This window comes from Alligator mississippiensis, chromosome 9 (genome assembly GCF_030867095.1).
Source record: "Alligator mississippiensis isolate rAllMis1 chromosome 9, rAllMis1, whole genome shotgun sequence".
NCBI classification, from domain to species: Eukaryota; Metazoa; Chordata; order Crocodylia; family Alligatoridae; genus Alligator; species Alligator mississippiensis.
Genome location: NC_081832.1, coordinates 68,517,800 through 68,540,163, shown reverse-complemented (window position 1 = coordinate 68,540,163; position 22,364 = coordinate 68,517,800). Strand labels below are relative to the sequence as shown.

The following is a 22,364-nucleotide window of genomic DNA, read 5'->3' as shown; positions in this document are numbered from 1 at the left end:
CTATGCAGGAGACAGACTGGTCAATGAGAAATAAACTCAAAAAGGTGGTAACACAAGGAAGGAAGGCAGGCAGGCAGGCAGCCAAGGCATAAGCTGATGTCCATACCAGCCAACAGCAATGAAGAATGCAAGAAGAGCTCCAGGATGGCAGGTCACTGTCCAGTATTCCTTTCCTTTAAATGCACAGGTTAAAGAAACCTAGCTTTCTTGTCACGGACTTCAGAGGTGACAATGAATTACTAGCCCATAGAGTTTAATCATTCTGCCAAAACTTTTCCCTGAGTATGTTTTTCGAGCTTTGTCTTGCCTTGTTTTAAAGACCTCAAATCAGACAGTTTCTACTGTTTCCCTTGTGGGACTTTCTGCAACAGTATTATTTAGGCAAGTAAACAGAAGTCTCACTTTACGCACAGTGTTTTAAATTCATGCAGTCATTACAGGCCTTGGCAATGAGTTCACCAAAAAGAAACAAGTAGTGAAATAAAACTTGAATATCTTTGGTGTGTTGCCTGATGCTGGTGGGTTCACAGGCTTGCAGTATTAAAGAGCGATTTGTGAACCAGGAGCAACCTGCACCTATTTTTCTTCTTTACTACAATAAGATGCAATGCATTTGCTGAAAGCTACTTACTGATGTATTATATCTGCATGTAGAAACAAAAGTTGGTGGTTGGGTACACACATTAGAATGAGAAATGAAGTAGAAAGGATTAAGAGATAAGCAAGAATGTATTGAGGGGCTTATGTGCCAAAATGTTGGAGCTTATGAAAAATGCATGAGCAGTTATGGCATGATAACACGGGGAGAGTATGTGTAAGGGAGTATATTTGGGAGCTTTGTACAAAACCAACTTAAATGCACTCACTTTTTCCATACAGCCAGAGAGAGAAGGAATGCAATACAAAACTTCCACCCAATGTGTGGCAGAAGGATGTCTGCTCGGACAATTACCCTTTGATGATAAAGTAAACCCCTTTAGCAAGTTGCTTAGTGATTAAATTGGGTTTTGGATACACTCTTATTTAAGCGTTTTGTTTTTTTTTCAGAAAGCTTTACTTCATGTTTTATCTTGCATATAGTCCAATTCTTTTAGTCTTAGCAGTTTGGCAGCCTTGCTCACTAAAACTCTGAAAGAGCACACTTTCAGTAAAACCGTGCATCGTTGGAAGGCTTATTTCTGCAGAAGAGAGTGTGTTTTTCCCCTCTCGGTGTGCAATCTAACGCAGTGCAATGTGATGACAGGAAAGGAATCTGCACAGGAGTGGTGTTGATGCAGCACGCTAAGCCTACAGAAGACAGTGCACTTTAAACCACTCAGCAGTCACCCTCTTCCCTTGCTGGCTGATGGATGGAGCAGGGCAGACAGATTCACAAGTTCAGCCTTCCTTGCCAGAAGAAAGACTACAATGGTGAGGGTGTAGGAGAGATCCCAAAGGAGCCTCAAAAAAATAAAGGAACATTGATACTATGTGCAGGAATTGTAGTCCCAGAAGACTAAGGAAGCATGCTGCCTTATTAGTTTAATTTTCCTAATCCAAAAAAAAGTTGGTTTGCAAACACATTATCTGAATCCTACTGTGATTAAAACCACATGCAAAGCTGGATTTAACATGCAACCCTGTCCTTCAAGCTGATGTCATTTGTTAACAACTTAATATAAAAATGCAAAACAGATGTGGAAGCTTCCATAGGTTTTTGAATTGGCTTACCTATTAGGCCCTTTTCTGTACTAGAAGTAACAGTTTTGTAAGTTGCATCAGTGCCTGGTTTAGAGTCCAAAATCTCAGTCTGCTCCATTGTTGAGTTCTCCAGCCCTCTCCGTTTAATCGTCCCATAGTTTGTTTCATACGTGTCTGACAGAGAGCTAGAGGAGGCCCAGCTCTGCCGAGACTGATCCAATTCCACGCTGGTTTTGGACTGCCTATTATTTTTGGAAAAGGCTTCGGAATACAAATACGCCTCTTCAGGGTAACAGTTTGTGGGTTCTACTTCAGCAATAGGTCCATCCAAGTGAGTGTGGCGGTAAGAATTCAAGAGATCCCAGCTTTTCTGAATTTGGATATTCTGGAAGTTATCGTGAGAACTACTTGAACATGAAGTCCAGCTTCCACGGCCACTGTCTGCGGCTTCTATTGTAATATGTTCATGGGAGATCTCCTCATTGCTCATGGACGATGTGACAGCCAATCCTCTGATTATAGCCGGTCTAGGGAGGGGCCAACTATTTTTGAAGACAATATAAATTAGAAAGAAAAAGCCACAGGTTGGTAGAAAGACAGCCACACCACACCACCCTCAGCCTCCCTCCTGTGAATTCAGAAACTAATGTCATCTGCATTTGAAGTATGGTTAGTTGGCAGCAGGATCAAATATAGAATCATAGAAAGTTAGGGTTGGAAGGGACCTCAGGAGGTCACCAGTGTTGCATAACAACATTGTTAGTCCAGGATAGTCACTATTCCAAACTTCCATTGATGCACTCAGGATTTAAAAAGTTTGCAGCAAGCATCTGGGGCCCTGATCCATGGTCTATTAAAATCACTGGCTTCAATAACCTTTGGATTAGGACAGGAGCGTGAAATTGCATATTAATCCTGGAATTTTTTTCTTTGTCTTTTATATTACAAAATCAAAGCCAACTTTTTTTTTTTTTAAGTTACAGGATCACAGGGGAAAAAAATACCACAAGCACTGAACCACAAAGCATGAAACAACCTGAACAACGTATGAAGCGAACTTGTTCCAAATAGTTGCTTGTGCACAGCAAGCAATAAAACCAGTGTTATTTAAAATAAAAACAACACTGCAGGGCTGCAGATTCCTAAATTCGATTCAGAGGCATTTGTAATATTTATAGAAGGAATTTAAAGTGACAGACATACAGAGATTCAAAAGACTGGCTACTTAGCAACTATTTGTTTAAAGGAAAAAATATCTTATTGCTGACAGTTGATGATTAAGGACAATGCATAAATCATTGTTTTATAAGGATTAAGAATACAGAAAGAAAAACTGCTGATTATCAGTCAAAGCCTCTTACCAGCTGTGAAGTATGCCATAAGTACATACAGAGGATAATATATAAAATCCAGTATTAATATACCCACATATATTGACATGTTTTGAAATCTAGCAATGCTTACGAAGCATGAAAAACCATTTTGTATTCCTTTGCCTATTCTACCATAAATCCCATTCCCACCCCCCCGCCAACAAAATGTTTGGGTCACACATTAAAGTATTTATGCGACTGATATTGCTGACTGTCAGTGGATAATTGCTTGTTTCCTAGTCTCATTCAGCTGTCGTCCTTAGCACTGTACAGCAGGTTATTTGTTAAATATCTTATTAGTGCTTAATGCATTTGCAGTCTCCTGCCTGAGACACTCGACCACATCCTGCTGATGCAAACAAGCTGCTATCTGTTTAAATTATAGTGCAATCGTGCTGGGAAAAACCCCACATCTTCCCCTACATTTTAAGCAGCTATCATGTGGACTGCTGTCAACCGGTTAATAAAAAGAAGAATAATTACAATATAACTGCTAACAGTGTCTTGGTTAAGCCTTCACTACTCTTTTCTCAGGCAAGCACGCAGGAATAAAGTTCCTCACCCTGGGCAAGGCTGACTGTACTCAGCCAATGGTGGAGGATGTTCTTTTCTTTCTGTTCCCACTGAATCCACGACACTAAGAGACTGGGGCAAACCCCTCTCGTCCTGGAGGGCTGCAGACATGGAGTCGACAGAGCAGTTGCTCACTATGCTGGACCGTGAGGAGATCTCGCTGTGGCTGGAGTCTGAGAAATTATCTGACTTGGCAGAAGGTATGAGAGCATAGCCTAAACAAGAAAAGAGAAGCCTGCTTTAGACATGGAGCAAGCAAAACAAATAAAATATTTATTCACCACCACATTAAAGCACTATATCAAAAACATTTCAGCCAGGCTGTTTGATGTGCATTTCTCGAAAGGTTTTATGCTACTGATGCCCTCAAGACTTTGTCGATATAACATGCAAATGCACGAAGCAGTCGGCTAGTGGGAGCTCCACGGCAAGAAGTGAAGTTGCCATTACGCTGGTGTTTTAGGTTGGCTTAATACCGCAAACGAAGCATCCAAGCAATGCATTTCCCAGAGCTCTTCTGCGCAGCCTGGGTACATGTGAGATTCAATGTTAGACTCGGGGGTAGGGGACTGTGGGATGGAATGAGGAGATGCTAATTAAAGTCAAAATTAACTGTCAGTACTGAGGAATGCGCCATATGCTCCTTCTCGTTCTTGTATGTTTTTAGACAATAATGAATCAGGAAACGACAGTGGGAGGCTCACAGGCACGGGAAGCAGAGCTTTCACAGGAGCTGGACCCAGACAACAGGACTCACTCCCACAAGCCAACCAAATGCACAGCTCACTTCTACTTGGCTGGTGCTCAAAAGTCCTTCCCTCTCCCCCTCTCGGATATAACTCCTATAAATCAAACTCTCTCTCTGGCAGCATGAAGTGACATATAAGATAGTGGTTTTCAAAGGTTATTGGCTTCTGCTGGCATAGCTACATTGGGGAAAGAAGCTATGACGGTTTGTGATCCCTGACTCACAGGTTGTGCCAGCAGAAGCACCTGCTGTAGATACAGTTATGCCAGAACATGGCTTTACTAGGCAGAGCACTGAATGGGCAGAGCACTGAAACAAGTGACATCGGAAAAAGCGCAGCTGCGCCCGAGCTAGGACTGCATTGTTAGAACTGCACGCTAGAATTTCTGGTCCAGTCAACTGCTGCTCATCTAGGACCCAAAGTTTTCACCCTCCGACTCCCCATTTTGCCTCTTCTTCAGTCTTGTTCCCTGTCTGATGCTTAGATTTCAAGCTCTCTGAAGAAGGATCTCTCCTTTTTGCTCCTGTTCACACAGTGCCAAGAACAATGATCCCCTGATTCTTGAGGGTTGTCAGGTACTACTGTAATCCAAGCAAACTAATTTAATAATCATTAGCATAGTCATACATTGTAACATTTCTCGTTCTGCTCATTTTCTTATGATTTTTCTTTGAAGACTGTTAAGTCTGTCTAAAGATTTGACACATTAGGAGGAATATTCACAGCTGCAATATGGGCAAGATTGTTATTACCCGCAGCTGCAGAAAACAACTGGCAGTAGAGAGGGAAGCTGTCAAGGTAGAAAAAAACCCTTCTGACTTAAGAGGCACAAAGCTGCTCTTTTCAAAAGAAAACAGAACACTGTTTTCTGTCAAAATGCTGCTTGGACTTCAAACAAGATTAAACCTCATCTTTCACCCCTTGCCACTGGGAATACTAACAGGGGACGCTAAGTGAAAAGTGCAGGTGCCATATTAAAAGAAAGAAAGCAAGCAAAATATTGTCGAGTAGCATTAACTGGAAACCCATGCCATAGATCCAATACAGGTAGATTCAAAAAAACAATTCTGAGCATGGGCCACAGAAGATGCACTTTATTCCTGAAGATCTGTGTTTGTGATCATGCTAACTTCACGAGAGTCTTCTGAGAATTCTTGGCGAGAAGAAAATCGTATTGAAGACACTCGGTGCATCTACATGAGATGCTACAGCACAGTAGCTCGTTGCTACCATGCAGCAGCGTTGCTGGCACTAACCGTGCAGCAACGATACTGAAAAGTAATGAGTTACTGCTCATCAAATAAAAAGTATGGCAACGGTACTGCACAGTAACTGCGCAGTCCGCTGCTCATGTAGACACAACCACTGTCAACCGAAAGACCAGGCTACCAGCACAAGAGTTTAAAAAGGGCAGTCCAAGGAATGTGCCTGTAGCATTCGCTATAGCAAATAATCTGCTTTAAAAGTACTGACATATGCTCTAAGGCTGATTTAGAGAATATGCAACATGTCTATTCCCAACCAGCACAGTTCAATGTAAGTTAAAGGTTACCACATCGCAGCAAGAACTGAGAGCAGATAGGTTTCAGATGTAGATTTTTGTCCTTTAAACATATCACCCGCTCCAAATGGCTCAGGGACTATTACAGTTTTAGCTGACTAGGATATAACTATTCAGCTTCCCAACTCTGATTAAAACAGAGTAAATGGATACATAATTACTTCATTCTTTACTCTGCTGTTAATTTTTAATTTAAGCTAGTGGTTCTCATGTGAGAGTTGAAACCCCAAAGGTACAACGTAGGAGACTCAAAGCATTTAACAACCGATGCTGGAAGCTACAGTGTAGCCCAGTGCTCCTGAACTGAAGTGCTTTACCTAAATACCTGCTGAGAATAAAATGACTAGGATGGTGTGAGTCTCCATCACAGCAGGCAGTACAGCTGAACTAGTGCTACAAAGGACTGCTACTAACTCTGCACCATTGAATCCAAACTGGTAGAGAGAGAGGAAAAGAAGAGAGATTCCTAGAGTCAAAAATGGTCCAAAACAACCCCTCCAGCTTTGATAATGCACATGATTTTCACACAGAGATTTATCTGGGCTACCAACATTTGAAAATGGGACTATTAGAAGTTACTGGTTGTTGGGTTAAATAAGTCCCCATTTCTGGTAAATCTGCCTTACAGGAAGTCTTAGGATTGTGTTATGACTCTGGACATATTGTTACTTGATTCAGACCTGAAATCTATCAAATCAAATCAGCTTTCATTAACCCTACATTCTGTTCCTTTTCTGTGGGTTGGTCCCAATACAAAGACGTGGCTGTACTTGGCGCACTTTGAAATTCTGAATAAATTCTCTGAGGCTCAAAGTTTTGTTTTCAAAACTTAAGTGACAGGAAAATCCCTTACCCACCAAGCAAGGACACAGTGTGCTCGGACATTAGTTAAGCAAGGCCTGCGGGCCCTTGTATGATATTTTTAGACTGACATCTTGTTTCCCGAGAAGCGTATGAGATTTTTTTTTTAAAGTACTCTAAGTACTAGATGTCTACAAACCCCTCTTGCGCTGAGTGGGGCTATTTCTAAGACATCAGCTGAGTTATTTTATGAAACAAACATACTCTGAAAATCTATTTAAAATGAAGTAACATATGTTGGAAGTTTAATATGGTTTTTGCTAGCAGCTGATTTCCAGCATGAGTTGTGGCAGTTTTACTGATTTGCCTCCTGCAGTAATGCTGCGCTTCCCTTCAAGTACAGAACAAACCGCACTTGCAATGGCATATCATTTGCAATGCATGTCACAGTGAAATTGCCCTCTTGTTTTGACCTTAAAATTTGTGTTAAATGGAAGTTATAGCAAATTCTTCTCTCATCACTCTGAGCTCCTTCTTGTAATACATTATACACTGCCAATGGAAATTTGGCTGGACCACTAAAGCCTTTTTACTTTAATTAATGAGTTAGTTAATTTGGTCCAAGGAGATGATTTGGAGAAATGGGTAGCAAAAAGAAGCATCTTGTATGAAAGCATATCAGGTCCTGTTTTTTTTCTATCCTACTATGACAGACTCATTTTAAAATTAAAATAAATATTATTGCAGGTAAAATTAACTTAGAAGCACAGACCTCTCAAATCTGCTTTTGTTACCAATTTGCTTAAGATAACTGCCTCCTCTACCACTTATGGGATGTGCCTTATTTGGAGAAGGGCAACCCACCTTAGATAAACACTTCAGCTTTCTCTTGTTACTTAGATATTCGCTCTTCTTTAAGTTCCCAAAGGGTGTGTCTACAGGCTGTTACTGTGCCATCTTTTAGTACTTCCAACAGGGAGTACTAATTGACGGCGCCTTAACAAAGGTGCTGTACGGCCACATGTAGAGGGAACAAAGTCCATTTGAGTTGGACTTCATCAGTACCCTCTGCCTGGACTGAGAAAGACAACAGACTTACTAGACTGTGATGCATCTTACTGTCCACTGCCCACACGTGTATAAGGCCTGAGCCTTAATGCGGGGAGCAGCATGAATCATTAACAGTTACTTAGCTTATACTCAGTACAGATTCCCGATAAATCAATCAAAGCATGATCCATTTCGTTTATGAAGTACCAGGCAAACTCCCAGTTGGGATTCAGCTGTCAGATAGATTCCCTTTTTAACCTCCTGCCCTCAGTCTACAGTTTCTCAATTCATCTTTAAAGCAAACAAAAACAACATGTTTATCTTTGGGCTGCACGGTGAGATATTTACTTCAAAATTAAGAGAAAAATCTGAATAGGCCTGTTTATTTGAAAACACTTTTAGTGGCATGCATGCTCATCCCAGTGATTGATGACCTACAGACTAAGATAACTGTGATGATCTCACACTGATATTCAGAGTCAATGGCCATGCTACATAACCCCTACATTTTGACAGACTAGTTTTATGTTTGTTGAAGCTTAAAAACACAAATAAACTTTGAAGTTGCCATTTTCATAAAATTTTATCAAACTAGGGGACCCAATAACTCTTAAGAGTTCATTAATGTCTTGATAAGGTCCTACTTTTCAGGATAATTATATACAATACCATATATTTTGAGATTTCACTTGCCTATGTCTAACTTTTGCTTAAAGCAAATGTCTGCTCAAGAAGTTAAATGATTAGACCGTGACAACAAATATCATCACAGTGTACACTGGAAGATCTTAAAGGATTTTTGCAAACAAAACATTTATTAGCTTAAATCAATTTTAAAAGATCTGGAAATTATAATATTAAAAAACACTGTATGTATAAACAGGCTATAACTGTTAAATCAAATAACTTAACCTAAATTTAGACAGTTTAGCAGAGTAAAAAGGAGAATAGAAGGATTTAACATGAAAATAAAAGCTGGGAATAGGACGCAGCTGATTCATTTTATACTGTGCACTCTTGACTGGTCAAAATATGCTACAATTAATCAAAAAGCTTAACGATATTTGTTAATAAGCTAAAAAATAAGTATTTTACTATGCTTCAATATGTATGTATAATTGGGATAAAAATGGACATATGCCATCATATAGTCTTTCTCCTCTTACGCCTCAACCGTGAGCAGAAGCAACAAAACTGACTCCTGTTGCCATGGCTACTTATGCTTAGGATGTCACTGTTTATGTCCATTTGTTTTTCCTTCCTTTCAGTAGCTTGGCGGTGATCTGCTTCCTTTTCACTGGCAAAAGCTGGTCTTTCCCTGGAGAAACTTCTTTCCCTAAGTCTTTGAAATCTCAGTCTCTTTCTGTTCGTACTCTCAAGTTCTGCTTCATTTCTATCTGCCTCATAGTCTCTCTTTTCACTGCCTCTAGAAGCATGTGTCATTCTGTCAGTGATCTCCTGAATTTTCTTTTGCAAATAAGTCCCACCTATTCCATAGCTGCGTTGCCCACTGTTCTTGTTACTGGTTTCACTGGCAAGCGATGAAGAGGATCCAGAAAGATTCATCTGACTGCAATTATCAGACCTCTGGATGTTACCAACTAAAGAAGAAATATAAAACACACAGACACTGGTAAAATGACATAACATGAACGGTAGTAAACTTTTTGACTTTGAGCTAACATATATATATGGGCTTTTCCCTCCTTTTAAATGGCACTGGGGTATAGCTCAAGAGAGAAAAACCCTGCAATTGAAGAGCTAAGTGAAGAGTATTCACGATGGGGTATTTCAATTGCTTATGAAGTGCACATCTAATTTTAGTAAAGTAATGAATTGTTAGCACAACAGACAGGACTGGATACAGATTGATCAAAACAAGTTAGTGATAAAAGAAAAGAAACAAGTTGAAAGCAAGTCAAACTAATGAAATAACCTTAAGAAACACAACATGGCTTCCACGGAACCAGATAAAAGTTAATAGAAATCACATGTTTTTAAGAAACATAGAAGCAAAAGAAACCCTTGAAAGCCCCAGCGTAGATCAAGAATTGGCACTAAGTCCAAGTAATAAAGCCACAAAGACACTTCTCATGCATATACTATGAAAAAAATATATCAGTCATCCTCTTAAATGAAACAGTGTCTTATGATGGCAGAAAAAGATTCTCATGACATTCTTTGTCCAGTATGATCGCCCACTGGATCAACAGGCAAGAAGATTCAGTAATGGACTTTTCTGGGACTTTTCTCCAATTGCTGAATCCTATTCTGTAGAGCCACAGAAGATGGTGGCACAATACCATCAGAGCACATTGCAGCAAAAATTAGAATTTGATTAGAAATTTTTTTTGGTGGGAGTGGGAAATAAGTTATTAATGCTTCTTGCAAGACTTATCTTAATCATTAAAACATATTGAAGCTAATTAAAACAGGAAAAATCATAATATAGACTTACTGCATAATTAGAATCAAAGCTAAAGGGATGCTGATGGATTCCTTGACACACTTACTTTAACAGAGCACTTTAAATTTGCTATAACAGATGTGTACATAAACCCTCCAAAGTAAGCACTCAGATACAGGGTGACTTTTGTAAAACTCCTCAAGTGACAGGCATTTTATTCTCATTTACTAAAGTAACTTAGGAGTCTATTACAATGAGTTATAATCAGACTTTGGTTCCAAATTACTTGTCACTTTTGAAAATGGAACTTAGCAGATAAAAATTTTCTAAAGCACCTAATTTTGGGCTTAAATGTGAAAAATAATGCAACTAGAAAAATAAATCATATTATATTTTACTGAAATACATTCATCTACTCCTACCATCAAACCTTTTCATTCTAAAGCTACTCTCAACATAAAGGCACTATATATACCCCAGTTGCCAGAATCAATTAAAAGAATCACTGAAAATGCAGGTAGGGAATACCTATAGCAAAATCTTGAGTTCCTCAAATTAAAGCTTCAGTATAACATGTAAACATTCACTGAAATATCCATACCTTTGCGTGGAGAGCCCTGAGGAGATGCAAGAGGACTGGAGTGCAAAGAAGATGCCATAGACACAGCATCTTCTGCTGGTTTCTTACTTACTTCCTCCGACAAACTTAATGACTTCTGAGGAGAACCTGTATCTAAGCAAATGACAGAGAAATTGGCTATGCATTATCTTTCTTTCAAGCAGTACATTTAATATGTTTTAATTGCAACATTCAAAGTGTACAATGGTTAGTGTATTCTACTAAAAAACATGCAGAAAAAGAGGTGTGAAATGATCAAAGGGATGTGTAACACAGGAGTGGTCTGCCATTTCAAATTTAGCTCAAGCCTGTAGTGGCCAAAAGATATTACAATCTAATGGTTGCTCAGTGGTCCACCTGAAATGAGTTTAGTGGTTTCCAAGTGATAATTGGAACCATCACAAGTGACAGGCTGGTCGGCAGTTCTGGCACAGACACCAAGGACTGAATTAAGCTATGGGATCTGAAGTCCTCTTCCAGCACACTGCTGGGACAGTATGGAAAAGCATATGCTCGTAGCATGAAGAGGGTCAGTTCAAGAGACACAGCGTATAGGGAGCACAGCTGAAGAAAAACATGGAACTGGACCTTTCCCATTCCCTACTGCAGGTTCTGTATAGGGTAGTATGTATTCTATTAAATTCCCACTATGTTTTTCATCTCAAGTACACAAGACAAACATAAGACCTCTCTGAGTTGCTGTAAGGCAAACACAGCTTTAAGAATACTTCCAACTGTGTATGACTCACAGGCAAACTAGAAAACAACTGCATGCCATTTTCATCAGAGAATATTATAAGGCCAGACGGAAAGCTGCTTGAGGTCTGCACAGAAAAATACACTTCACAGGCATGCCTATATGTGTCTCAGCAATTATGAAGATTATTACATAATACATCGGACTAGATGATCTGCTCAGGTCCCCTCCGACCCTACTTCTATGAATCGATGACACGTAAAAATCAGGTTATTGTATATGCAAAAAGATCTTTGCGTGCACAGAAGAGACAATTACATGCAGACCATTATAATTTTAGCTTCATGCTTATTCAAAAATTAACATCGAGCATTTAGGAGACGGATGTGATGTTTCATTTGCTTTAGGATTTTTATTGCACATGACATGTTAGAGCTTGCTCTCTACTCTTTGAATGAGCTGGTGAAAAAAAACAGGGAAAAATTGTTTTCTGTAGACTAAAAGTTCAGCCATTTGCACAACATACACCTAAGAAGGGACAAATATTTGGCTTTCATATCCTGCAGAGTTCAGAAGAAATGCACTGAGAAATGCAATGATTCTTACTATATTTTATGAGTTCACTACACAATCATACCTCCCGCCCTCTCAAACAAATCTTTACAAAGAAAGACTATTTTATCCTGAAAGCTAAGGAGTATTATAGACTTAGTATTGTATTTATGTCTCCCCAATTTACTTTGCCAGTTGTTAGTAGTCATACTGTGCAGTGAGCACACAAATACACAGATGTGAACTGTTATGTTCACAACACTGTTTAAGGAACAGTCTGATTTACAAGTGTTTGAGGGTGTGTGACTGATACTGGAATTGCTCCAGGATCCAAGAGGCCTGACCTCCAAGAGTTCAACAGGTGTCCTAAGCTATTTTCACAAAGGGAGGTAAGACTAAGTGGAACCAGGCCCACTTAGGTCTGGCATGAAAGTTTCAATAGGGAGCTGAGTCTGATTTCAGATGATGCAGGGGATAAATAAAACCTAATATCATTTATGTATGTGGAGTTTAAATCTTACAGCCTGCATCTGACAGGAGTAAGAAAAAATTGGATAGTGTGCTTAATATAAAATGAGATCTACCCCCTTAATGGCAGCATTTTAATGTATGTTTTATTTCCTTGGATTTGCATTTTAAAGGCAGTTATGCAAGTCACGTGGCACAACACACTTGATGTACCATGCTGCTTGCTAAGAAACCGAGAGCGACTTGCATCACGTGGTAAAGAACTGAAAGCCAACTCCGAAAATGCATCAAGTTATCTAAAGTCCAAGCAAGGCCAAGTGAGCAATATTCCAAAGCTGCATCTAACTGCTTAACACCTACGCTTTAGCCAGAAAGCTTAACTAGAGTACCTATGGCTGTGTGTAGACGAAATGAGACATATGTGCACGACACTTTAAAGCGGGCTACATATTGCACATTAATTCCAGCCACTGTAGGAAATGCGGCGACATAATGCCCCTTAAATGACTTGGGGTGCAAGAAACAAACTCCTTTGAGCCGCGGAGCAAAGCACCAGACCCACAGCTCTGCAGGAAGTTCTGCAGACAGCCTGGGAAAGCCAGCTCCGCCCAAGAAAAGCAGAGAGCCTGATCCTACTTTTTCCTCCCCCACCCTGAAGCCTGCCTGCCTGCCTGCCAGAGCTACGCAGGGGCCCAGTGCTTCCCTCCACGGCTGCAGTGCCCCTTGGGATCGCCTGAGCTGGGTGCCTGCGGGTGGGTGTCCGCCGCTGCCGTGGAGGGAAGCACCAAACCCCCTCCCCTCCACAGCTCAGGGACGGCTCCGCCTGCTGGCAGCTCGCCCTACCCTCCCTGCTGGAGAGGCAGGTAAGGTGTGTGCATGACACGGGTTTAATCAGCCCTAAACTGAAGCACTGCTTTTTAAACCCCACCGCTTCAAATCGAGAGCCCCCATTTCGTCTACACACACCCTCAAATTCTGCTACTGTGCTGCTGCGCAGACCCATATCTAACTCTATCTTGACTGAGATGCTTGACACCTATCACATGCCCGTGCACTTTGTCTATGTATTTTAATCACCTGTCTTTTAAAAAGAGAGTATAAGCAGCTCCTGGAGCAGGCACAAAAATCTAGGACTTTGCTCATCCCAATCCCAGGGGAATGCCCTCCCCCCCGCAACAAAATCATGCTCGTTATTTGCTCTCCTTCCAGTCCCATAAACCTTGCATTCCTTTCTACGCAGTAATCCAACTTCAGTAAGAAAGATGGAAGAGATTTAAATATTTTTGCAGCAATTTCATGTATTGGCTTTAGAATCGGTAATTTTAGAAAACAAAGAAAATAGTTAAATAAAGTGCTATTTGATGCTCACTAAGAGTTACTAATAATATTAAAACATATATTTCATGTTAGACCATAATGCTATTACAATGGCTCTCCAAGCCTTGAAATATTAAATTTCCTGTAATTTATTTTTGTGATTACACTCCCTAAAATATATTATATTAATTATGTTATGACGGTAAATAAGTAATATAATTCTACTCAGTTTGGTAAGAGTCCCATTCAGGAAAAGAGCAAAAACTTGTTAGGCACAACGTTAAATCAATTGTTACCTGACTGGTTTTGTTGGCGGGCTTAGGATCACTTTCATTAGCCTGGTTTAGAAACTAAAGCAGGCTAACTTTTTCAAATACTACTCTTTGTAGCAATGTTTTTCTTCTTGCTAATTTATAAATTAGGGAAGAGGCCTATAAAATTAAAAAAGTTCAGCACACAAGCTGGTTTAAAAATGGCAGAACCTGGTCTAAGATTTACCCCTTCCCCCTCCACTCCCACTAAAGGGCAAATACATGTTATGTTCACTACCAATCTAAACTACACCACTTACAGAAAACCATGCAACTTAGATCAATTCTGTGCCAGACTTTTTCAATGTCTGTACCTAGCCTATGTTTTGTTATACAGCTAAATGGAAATGTATTTGAGACGTTCTGTAGGTGAAAAGGATACATCAAACCTTAAAACACAGAATGTATTGTACAGGTAAGTACATTTACTTGCATAATGAGTATTTCAAATATTTGGTTGCTGTGGAATGCAACTCCTCTCTTTACTGAACTGACACAATACACAACTTAGAAAACTGAAAATGTGAAAATAAATTGCAAATACTCACTAAAAGTGACGTGGTCCTTTGCTGGTCCCTTTTTTCTAATGGGATACAAATTAACAGCAGGAACTTGAAGAACTTGGCTCATTCTGTTTTGCTGATGCTGCTGAACTTTTGTGGTTTGGCCAACTGACCTCAAGGGTATTGGAGACATTTCTGAGGATTTCCCACCTCTTCTCTCACTTAAATTCTTTGTCACTGTTTTAAAGGAAAAAAATCCCAGAAAATAACCAATCTTCCACTCTAAACAGTAAAATTATTATAGTTATCTTGAAGACATCAGCCAAACAATAGCAGCCACATTTGAACATTTTATCATATGGCAAAAGTAGATGCAATCAATTCAAGGTGCTCCTGACTTCTTTAATTTTTACATAAAGGCCTCCAAAATCTCTCTTAAAACATTCCTAAAACTCTTCAGAATAGTCATACAGGCAAAATGACAAAGCAAAAATGGTCAGGTTTACTCATTTTATCTGAACTCCACAGAGAAAATATTGTATTACTAAAAGCATACAAGTGTCCCCTTGTGAAAAGCCTAAGCACAACACACAGGACAGAAAATAGATGCTTGTCCTTCATATGGCATTACAAAACTCTCACTAGGTGGCACACTGTACTTGTAGCACAAGATGAATTGTTTCAGTTTTTACTTCAACTACTATGCAATTACTAAAAACTTGTTTTTGAGTTAGTGCCATTTATGAAGCTGAATTTTTCCCTTAAATCAACTCTGCAATATCTGGATTACAGAACTGGAGCCACTGCTATTCTGGCAACCAGAGTCAGGGCTTCAAGCCTTCCTTCAAGCCTTGCTAGTATCAAGTCTTGCTTCAAGCAAAGTTGGGAGTATTTTCATATTCAGAAAACTACCTGAGAGGTAACGCATTTGTACCTTTCCGGAGGTCAGCAAAAAAAGATTACCTACACTAGGGTAGAAGTCCATGAATCAAGCCTCTGACTCAGGAGGACATTTAAACATGAGCCTAAATTTAAGAGTGTGAGTAAACCCACTGAACGCACTAGGATCAACACAAGTGCTGCAAGTTAGGTGCATGCTTAAGTAGCTTGCTAAACCGAGGCCACGTTTCTTGCTAAACCGAGGCCACTGTGCCACATTTCTTTTCATTCACTATTTCCTTAGCAGGGTAAGAGTCAGAAAAGAGAATTAATCTTACTGGGATAGGTAAAACTAGTTCTTATCATGAAACACTGGCTGGAGTCTATATTTGACAGCTGAGAATAGAGCATGCCTGGTCACCTATATTCAAGTCTTCCACTTGCACAAGTTGTTCACTGCTTATGTTTTAAGATGACGGGTACAGGATTCCAAAGCAACTCCTCCTAGCTGTTTAGTGTAAATCAACCAATGCATCTCAAGCAAAACTAAGGAAGTTATTCTCCTGCTCTACTTGGCATTGGTGAGGCCACAGCTGGAGTACTGCGTCGAGTTCTGGGCGCCACACTTCAAGAAAGATGTGGAGAAGCTTGAGAGAGTCCAGAGAAGAGCCACTCATATGATTAGAGGTGTGAAGAACAAGCCATACAAGGAAAGGCTGACAGATATGGGATTGTTCAGCTTAAAAAAAGAGAAGACTTTGGGGGGATTTGGTGGCAGCTTACAAATATATCAGAGCTGAGCATCATGGGCTAGGTGAACAACTATTCATCAAAGCATCCTGGGGAAAACCAGGAGCAATGGTCAAACTCCTAAAAAAAAGGCTTCAGACTGGATACAAGGAAAAACTTCTTCATGGTTCATGTGACCAGACTCTGGAATAGACTCCCAGCAGTGAGGAAGGGGTGCAGGCACCTACCCTGGAGATCCTCAAAAGGAGACTGGACATGCACCTTGCTGGGTTATTTGACCCCCGCAGTCTTTCCTGTCCAGAGCAGGGGGGCTAGACCCGATGATCTCACGAGGTCCCTTCCAGCCCTAAACTTCTGTGAATCTGTGAAAGAGTTTCCTTGCCTCTTATTTCAGCTAATTGGAAACCTTAGTAGAGCTCTCTATCACATTTACTCATGTGTACCCTCTTATAAAAGGCTCCCAAAAAGTAGACTTGGATTGCTTGGGCCCATAGAACAAAACAATCAAAAAAGACCACAAACTTTTTATTGCTAAACAAATACCTAAACCTCCTGTTGCATAAACAGGACATACAGTACTTGAAGTCTGGATACATGATTTATTTATGAGAATTGAAAGATGACCTCATAATGTTCATGTTTCTGCCACTTGGGCATAATAAGGTCATCTTTCAAGTCTGCATGTAAATCATATATTGAGACTTCATCTTTATATGTTCTATTATTTATTGACACTGCTACAGAAAATGGAACATAAAAATAAAAAGTAGTTTCTGCCTTTAAGCATGAACTTAATGTGCTATTACCATATTTGCTGAACATATAGGACAAGTAACAGAAAGGCTCTGTTAATATTTTGCATCTCTCTCTTAAGAATAGCTGTTTTGTTTCTTTAGGTGTTTAGCAGAGTTTCAAATGCAATGAGAGAATATATATGGATTTCATGTCCTTAACTAGGCACAAGTATGCCCATCTGCCAGAGTTTCAAAGAACTACCATTACTAAAATAAACTAGTCACATTCTCTTAGTACTGTTAACCCATTAGTAATATGAGCATATTATTTCTTGTATCATAAAGGACTTGAGATGTCTATTTAGCTATTGAAGTGCTCCGAAATCCTCAGCTGCAAGCCAGTCAACAAGTGTACAGTGTTAATCTCACCTGCTAATGTACTTTTTTCTTTTGCTAAGTAACCTCAATTTCTTTAAGCCATGTCAAATAATTAAATATCTAAATCACATGGAATTATAATGCTTATTTTAAAAATCTAGAAATGTACTGAATTGTCGGGCTATTCAGCTACGATCTAGTTAAGACTATATTTAATTAGGCTGTTTCACGGGAATTCAGTTTGCAAGTTCTCTTGCCACAACCCTTCATTTCTGATTATCAAGTTGTTTCAAGCTCATCAGTCAATATTGACATACCTCTCCTTTCTGCTGCTGTTCTCTTATTTTAAGCCATAATACATGAATTAGCTTATCTGTACCTTTCCACAGACAGATTCTATATTGGTTTTGTGTCTTTTCATTTCCTCGCAGTTCATATTGTAAATGTTACTTCCATCTTTCCCTAATTCTGTAAATTGACAATGCGGCAAGAGCAGATCTAATGCACTATACAGTTCTTGGCTATACTGATCAAATGACGCACATCTTAACAAGTAAAGGTCAAAAATAAGGAGCCATCACTCCAAGCTTCTGCAAACTCAACCAAAAACAGAAGCCAATGCTGGGCTGCTGAAACTGCCCTAGCCAATTTGTTAGCATCTGCACTGGCAAACATGTTTCTGATTGCAGATAATTTAGGAAAAAATAATTCTGAAGCTATGTTTGAGGGCTAAGCTTATCATTTTAAAATCTTGTATGCAACCAAGAAGTGACAATCTCTGAAGAGGATTGTGCTAGCAGAAGTAACGCAAACATCCATTATGGTTTTAGCACATCATCATAATCAAAAAGGTTGGTAAGGCAAATGGGATAATCCATTTCTCTGGCAGACTGAAATGACGCTTGCTTTACTTACAAGTGCTATAAGCAGGCTCGCACTGAAGTGACATGATCTGGAATTTTTCCTCATCAGTTTCTACATTCAGGTTGGACAGGTACTGCTTCACCTTTCTGGCCATCTGGGCATCCTCATATAGCTTCTTGGCATTAAGGAGCGAACTGCGTCGGGCACGTTTTTTGTGAGCACCTCCTTGAACATCGAGCATATTTGAGTTTGTGCTGCCCTGGCTCAGAGACCTACAAAATAATAAGAGTGCAAAGCAGTCAACTTCAGGTTTGCTTCAAGACTGAGGTGCTAAGTAGAATTTGCTGAAGCAGATTAATACCAAAACTCTTCAGTTAGGGCTAGTGCATGCTGATGCAAATGAGTTAAAGAGATGAATAGCATTAAAACAACATCTGTCTTAAAGTAATTTGGTAAAATTGATAGCAGCATTTTGAATCTGGAAAAGGATTGTACTCATGAAAGTGCGGAACTGGCAAGAACCAGAAAAAAATGCTGTGCAAGCTTCTAAACGGCTGTGCTAATGTAATGCATCTTAGTCTTGTTCTCCCAAATCCTTACTATATCAAGCCAAGCTTGAGCTGGCAGACAAATTTCCTAAAAACATTTAAATAGTTTAAGTCATTTCACCCCCCTGCCCCCCAACTGACTAGTTCCCTGAGTCTGAACACACTTAACTCCTCAAGACTCAAATGACTACAAAGGAATAATTATTGAATTTTCCTACTATATCACTGAGCAATCCCAAAAACAAGGAAATACTCAATTTGTAAAAAACAAAAAACAAAACAAAACCAAGAAAGGAAGTCAAGGTCTCATATATGCAAAGTTTATTATACCACTCATAATTGATTTGTTTTGGCACCTACTAAGGATGGAGATTTTTTTTTTAATTATGCTTCTCACAGAACTGAATTGACGTATAGAAAATAGTAGCTAGAGATGGACTGTGATATTCTAACTGCTGCTCTGGCTACCCAATCAACGTGTTTAAGCCCAGACTGGACAGACCTCATCTATGGATAACTGTGACAGTTTTTCAACGCCCCTTCATTGCCCGTAAGGTCAAAGGACTCTCTTTTTTGAACAACTTGCTTCAGTTGGAAGTGAGACAAAAATCACCATTTGTTTAACTAGAACTGCCAAGGATTCATTTGACAGTTACTACTGTTGGTTACTATCCAACTTGGCTAGCTCTTCTAGCATCATAAAGTCTCACACTTTCTCAACTGTGTGAGTATAACAGAAAACCTGTCCTGGTCAATAAAAAAAAAAAAAAAAAAAAAAATCTGTTACAAATGTTGATCAAGGCAAACACATTGCAAGGTAACTCCTAAAACAAGCTTTAAATCAAATTTGTATAAACTATTCAAACGTGTATAAACTATACCTAAAAGTATCCACAAGAATAAATATTTTCTTTTAAAAGTGAATTCGGTGTAAACAAATTTGTGAAGAGCAATGACTTGTTTAAGGAGTCATGCATGGCAGGATATACAGCCTCAGGTATACAGGAAGGCAAAAGACTAAATGATCTGGGTTGTCAAATAGCAAAGTATCACAAAATTCACAGGAGAAGTTCAGAAGAAAGGAACCATAATAGGAAGATTCAGAAATAAGCCTATTGTTTAAAGAAAAAATTAACAGAGCTGGGCATGTTGAGCCTCAGGACAAGAAGAATAGGAGACATAGCCGTCTATTATACAAAGAATGGCATTTAAATCACTTACAGAGCTCAACCACTTTCATCAAATTTAGACTAATAATAGGATCAAGACGCAAAAGAAAGTTATAAGTTAAATGTGTTAAAAAAAACCGAATATTTGTTACAGGCTTTCAAAGGGCACAAACTCACAAGAGGAGTTCTTGAATCATCAACGTTTAGGTGCATTCAAACCTGGTGGAGGCACCAGTCAGACATTTATGGCTAAGGAATAATGAAAGGCTATACCTCGAACTGTATGAACCATGTAACTAGGTGATATTTAACAACTCCTACCTTGCTCTATGTTGGTGGCACCTGCTGTCAAGCCCTGAAACATGCATAGTCTGCCTGTGGGATGTGGAAGGGATTTTTTTTAGTATCTATTCTGTTACTGAAAAGTGGAGAATGCATAGGTGAGAACTAGCTTCAAACTATAAATGGGATCATACCCTTTCTTGCTTGAATAAGTATAAAGGAGACCCAAAAGATTCATTATCTTTTCTATTTTTATGGGGTTTTTTTTCCTTTAGAAATACACGTTTTGAATTATTTTATGGAATACGAGCCACCATCGTTCTTCTATGGAATATGAGAATCTTTTATGGATGCCCTGAGAACTAATGGATTTAGGTCCTCAAAGGGACAAGAGTTGCTATTAATTTCAATTAATTTAATTGATCTTACTTCTTCAGTAGCATAACTTGGCGGGGGGGGGGGGGGGGGGGGGGGAGGAATAACCAGATCAGAAACCTCAGGTGCCACCTTTTCAGGGGAAGGGGACCAAAATATAACTGCTGCCACAGCTAGCCAAACCACAACTGATGACAGCTCAGCAATGAGTGTTGCCTTCTGCAGAGCCACTTCCCAAGGTGCCAAGCTGCCCTGTAACACCTGTCCTGCTTTCTCAGTTTTAATGGTTTTAGCTCCTATTTTGCATTCCTTATACAATAGGGCTGTGCGAAACAGCACCGTTTTGTTTTGACTTCTGTTTCGAGGTTCGTTTTGAAAGCACTGTTCCGTTTTGTTTCGTCAAACCTGTTTTGTTGTTTCAACATTTCGCCCATAGGCTATAATGTGGAAGCACAAAACTGCCTATAACTTTGTCACTTCTTGCCTGATTTGAATGAACCTTTCAGGGATAGCAGTCCCTTCTGAGGGCACGAAGCCTGCCAAGTTTCAAGGAGATAGGCGCAGGATGGGAAATTGCACCTCCTACTCCTGAAAGCAAACCTCGTGTCACATGCGAGTTAAGGCACAGCAGGGTGAAAACTGCAGGGATTGTAGCTCCTGCTGAGGCCATGGAGCCTGCCAGCTTCCAAGGAGATAGGTGCAGGGGTTTCTGGGAAAGTGCACCTCAGGCTGCTTACAAGCAAAACTTGTGGCATGTGTGACTCTGTGTGTGTTAAGGCGCAGTGGGGTGAAAACTGCAGGGACGGTAGCTCCTGCTGAGGCCATAAAGCCTGCCAAGTTTCAAGGAGATAGGTGCAGGGGTTTCTGGAAAAGTGCACCTCAAACTGTTCACAATAAATGTTGTGTCACTTGTAAGTGTGAAGGCACAAAGAAAGCTCAGTTCAAACAGTGCTTTATATGCTGTTTTTCCGTCCCTCCCCCAGAGCACTGGGGTTGGAAGGGACCTCAGGGAAGGATGACAGTCACTGGCCAGCTACACAGTCAATATGAGAGCTGTCCTTCCCTCCCTCTTCCACCTTCCTCTCTCTCCTTAGTTTTTCTTTAGCTGCAAACAAGCACGGGTTCGAAACTCAAAACGTTTTGAAACTTCTGAAATGTTTCGACTGCCCTTGTTCATTTCGAGGCTGTTTCAAAGACTTTCGTTTCCTTCTGATGTCGCTGTTTCAAGCTCAAAACAAGTCGAAACAGCATCAAAATGAAACAGCCAGTGAAATTTCGCACAGCCCTATTATACATCCAAAACTCCCAATGAAGCCAATGAGGATTTTGCAATGTGCCTCAAATGCAAGCCATGATACTTTGTAAGTCTGGTTTAAAAATACAAGATATTGCAATTAACAATTACAACTGGACCCCATACTTTGAGATGATTATAATTTTGCTAGCCTAATACATGTATACAGTATAAAACAATGTATGTTAGTTTAAACTTTTCAGACAGGTTTTAAAAGTTGTTTTACTTTTTTTCAAAAATAGTTTTCATTTCACTGTAACTGGACATCTTTTTTTTCCTTCTGCAGTAAATTTCAGTTAAAGCAACTTATCTATAATATGAAGGTAACACAGGATCTTTATACCACAGGTATAAAGTTGACTGAAAAAAGTTTACCACCTTGTTTCTGTTTCCCCCTATGTCTGTATACCAAAAATAAGTATTGCAGGGT

At 39.7% G+C, this 22,364-nt stretch overlaps 1 protein-coding gene across 11 annotated transcripts in view; it reads right to left on the bottom strand.

The window, feature by feature from the left end:
• Positions 1 to 22,364, bottom strand: part of RAPGEF6 (Rap guanine nucleotide exchange factor 6) — a 232,239-nt gene that overhangs the window by 8,378 nt on the left and 201,497 nt on the right. For 6 of the 11 annotated variants that reach the window (XM_019478367.2, XM_019478369.2, XM_014597587.3 and 3 more), the window contains 6 exons: positions 18,318 to 18,538; positions 14,707 to 14,898; positions 10,796 to 10,927; positions 9,275 to 9,388; positions 3,616 to 3,841; positions 1,711 to 2,222 (listed from right to left, as the gene is read on the bottom strand). In XM_019478367.2, coding sequence (XP_019333912.1) covers positions 1,711 to 2,222; positions 3,616 to 3,841; positions 9,275 to 9,388; positions 10,796 to 10,927; positions 14,707 to 14,898; positions 18,318 to 18,538 — 1,397 coding nt within the window. Of the gene's footprint in view, positions 1 to 1,710; positions 2,223 to 3,615; positions 3,842 to 9,274; positions 9,389 to 10,795; positions 10,928 to 14,706; positions 14,899 to 18,317; positions 18,539 to 20,304; positions 20,359 to 22,364 lie in introns of all 11 variants that reach the window. The other 5 variants (XM_059712858.1, XM_059712855.1, XM_059712857.1 and 2 more) reach the window with 2 other exon arrangements.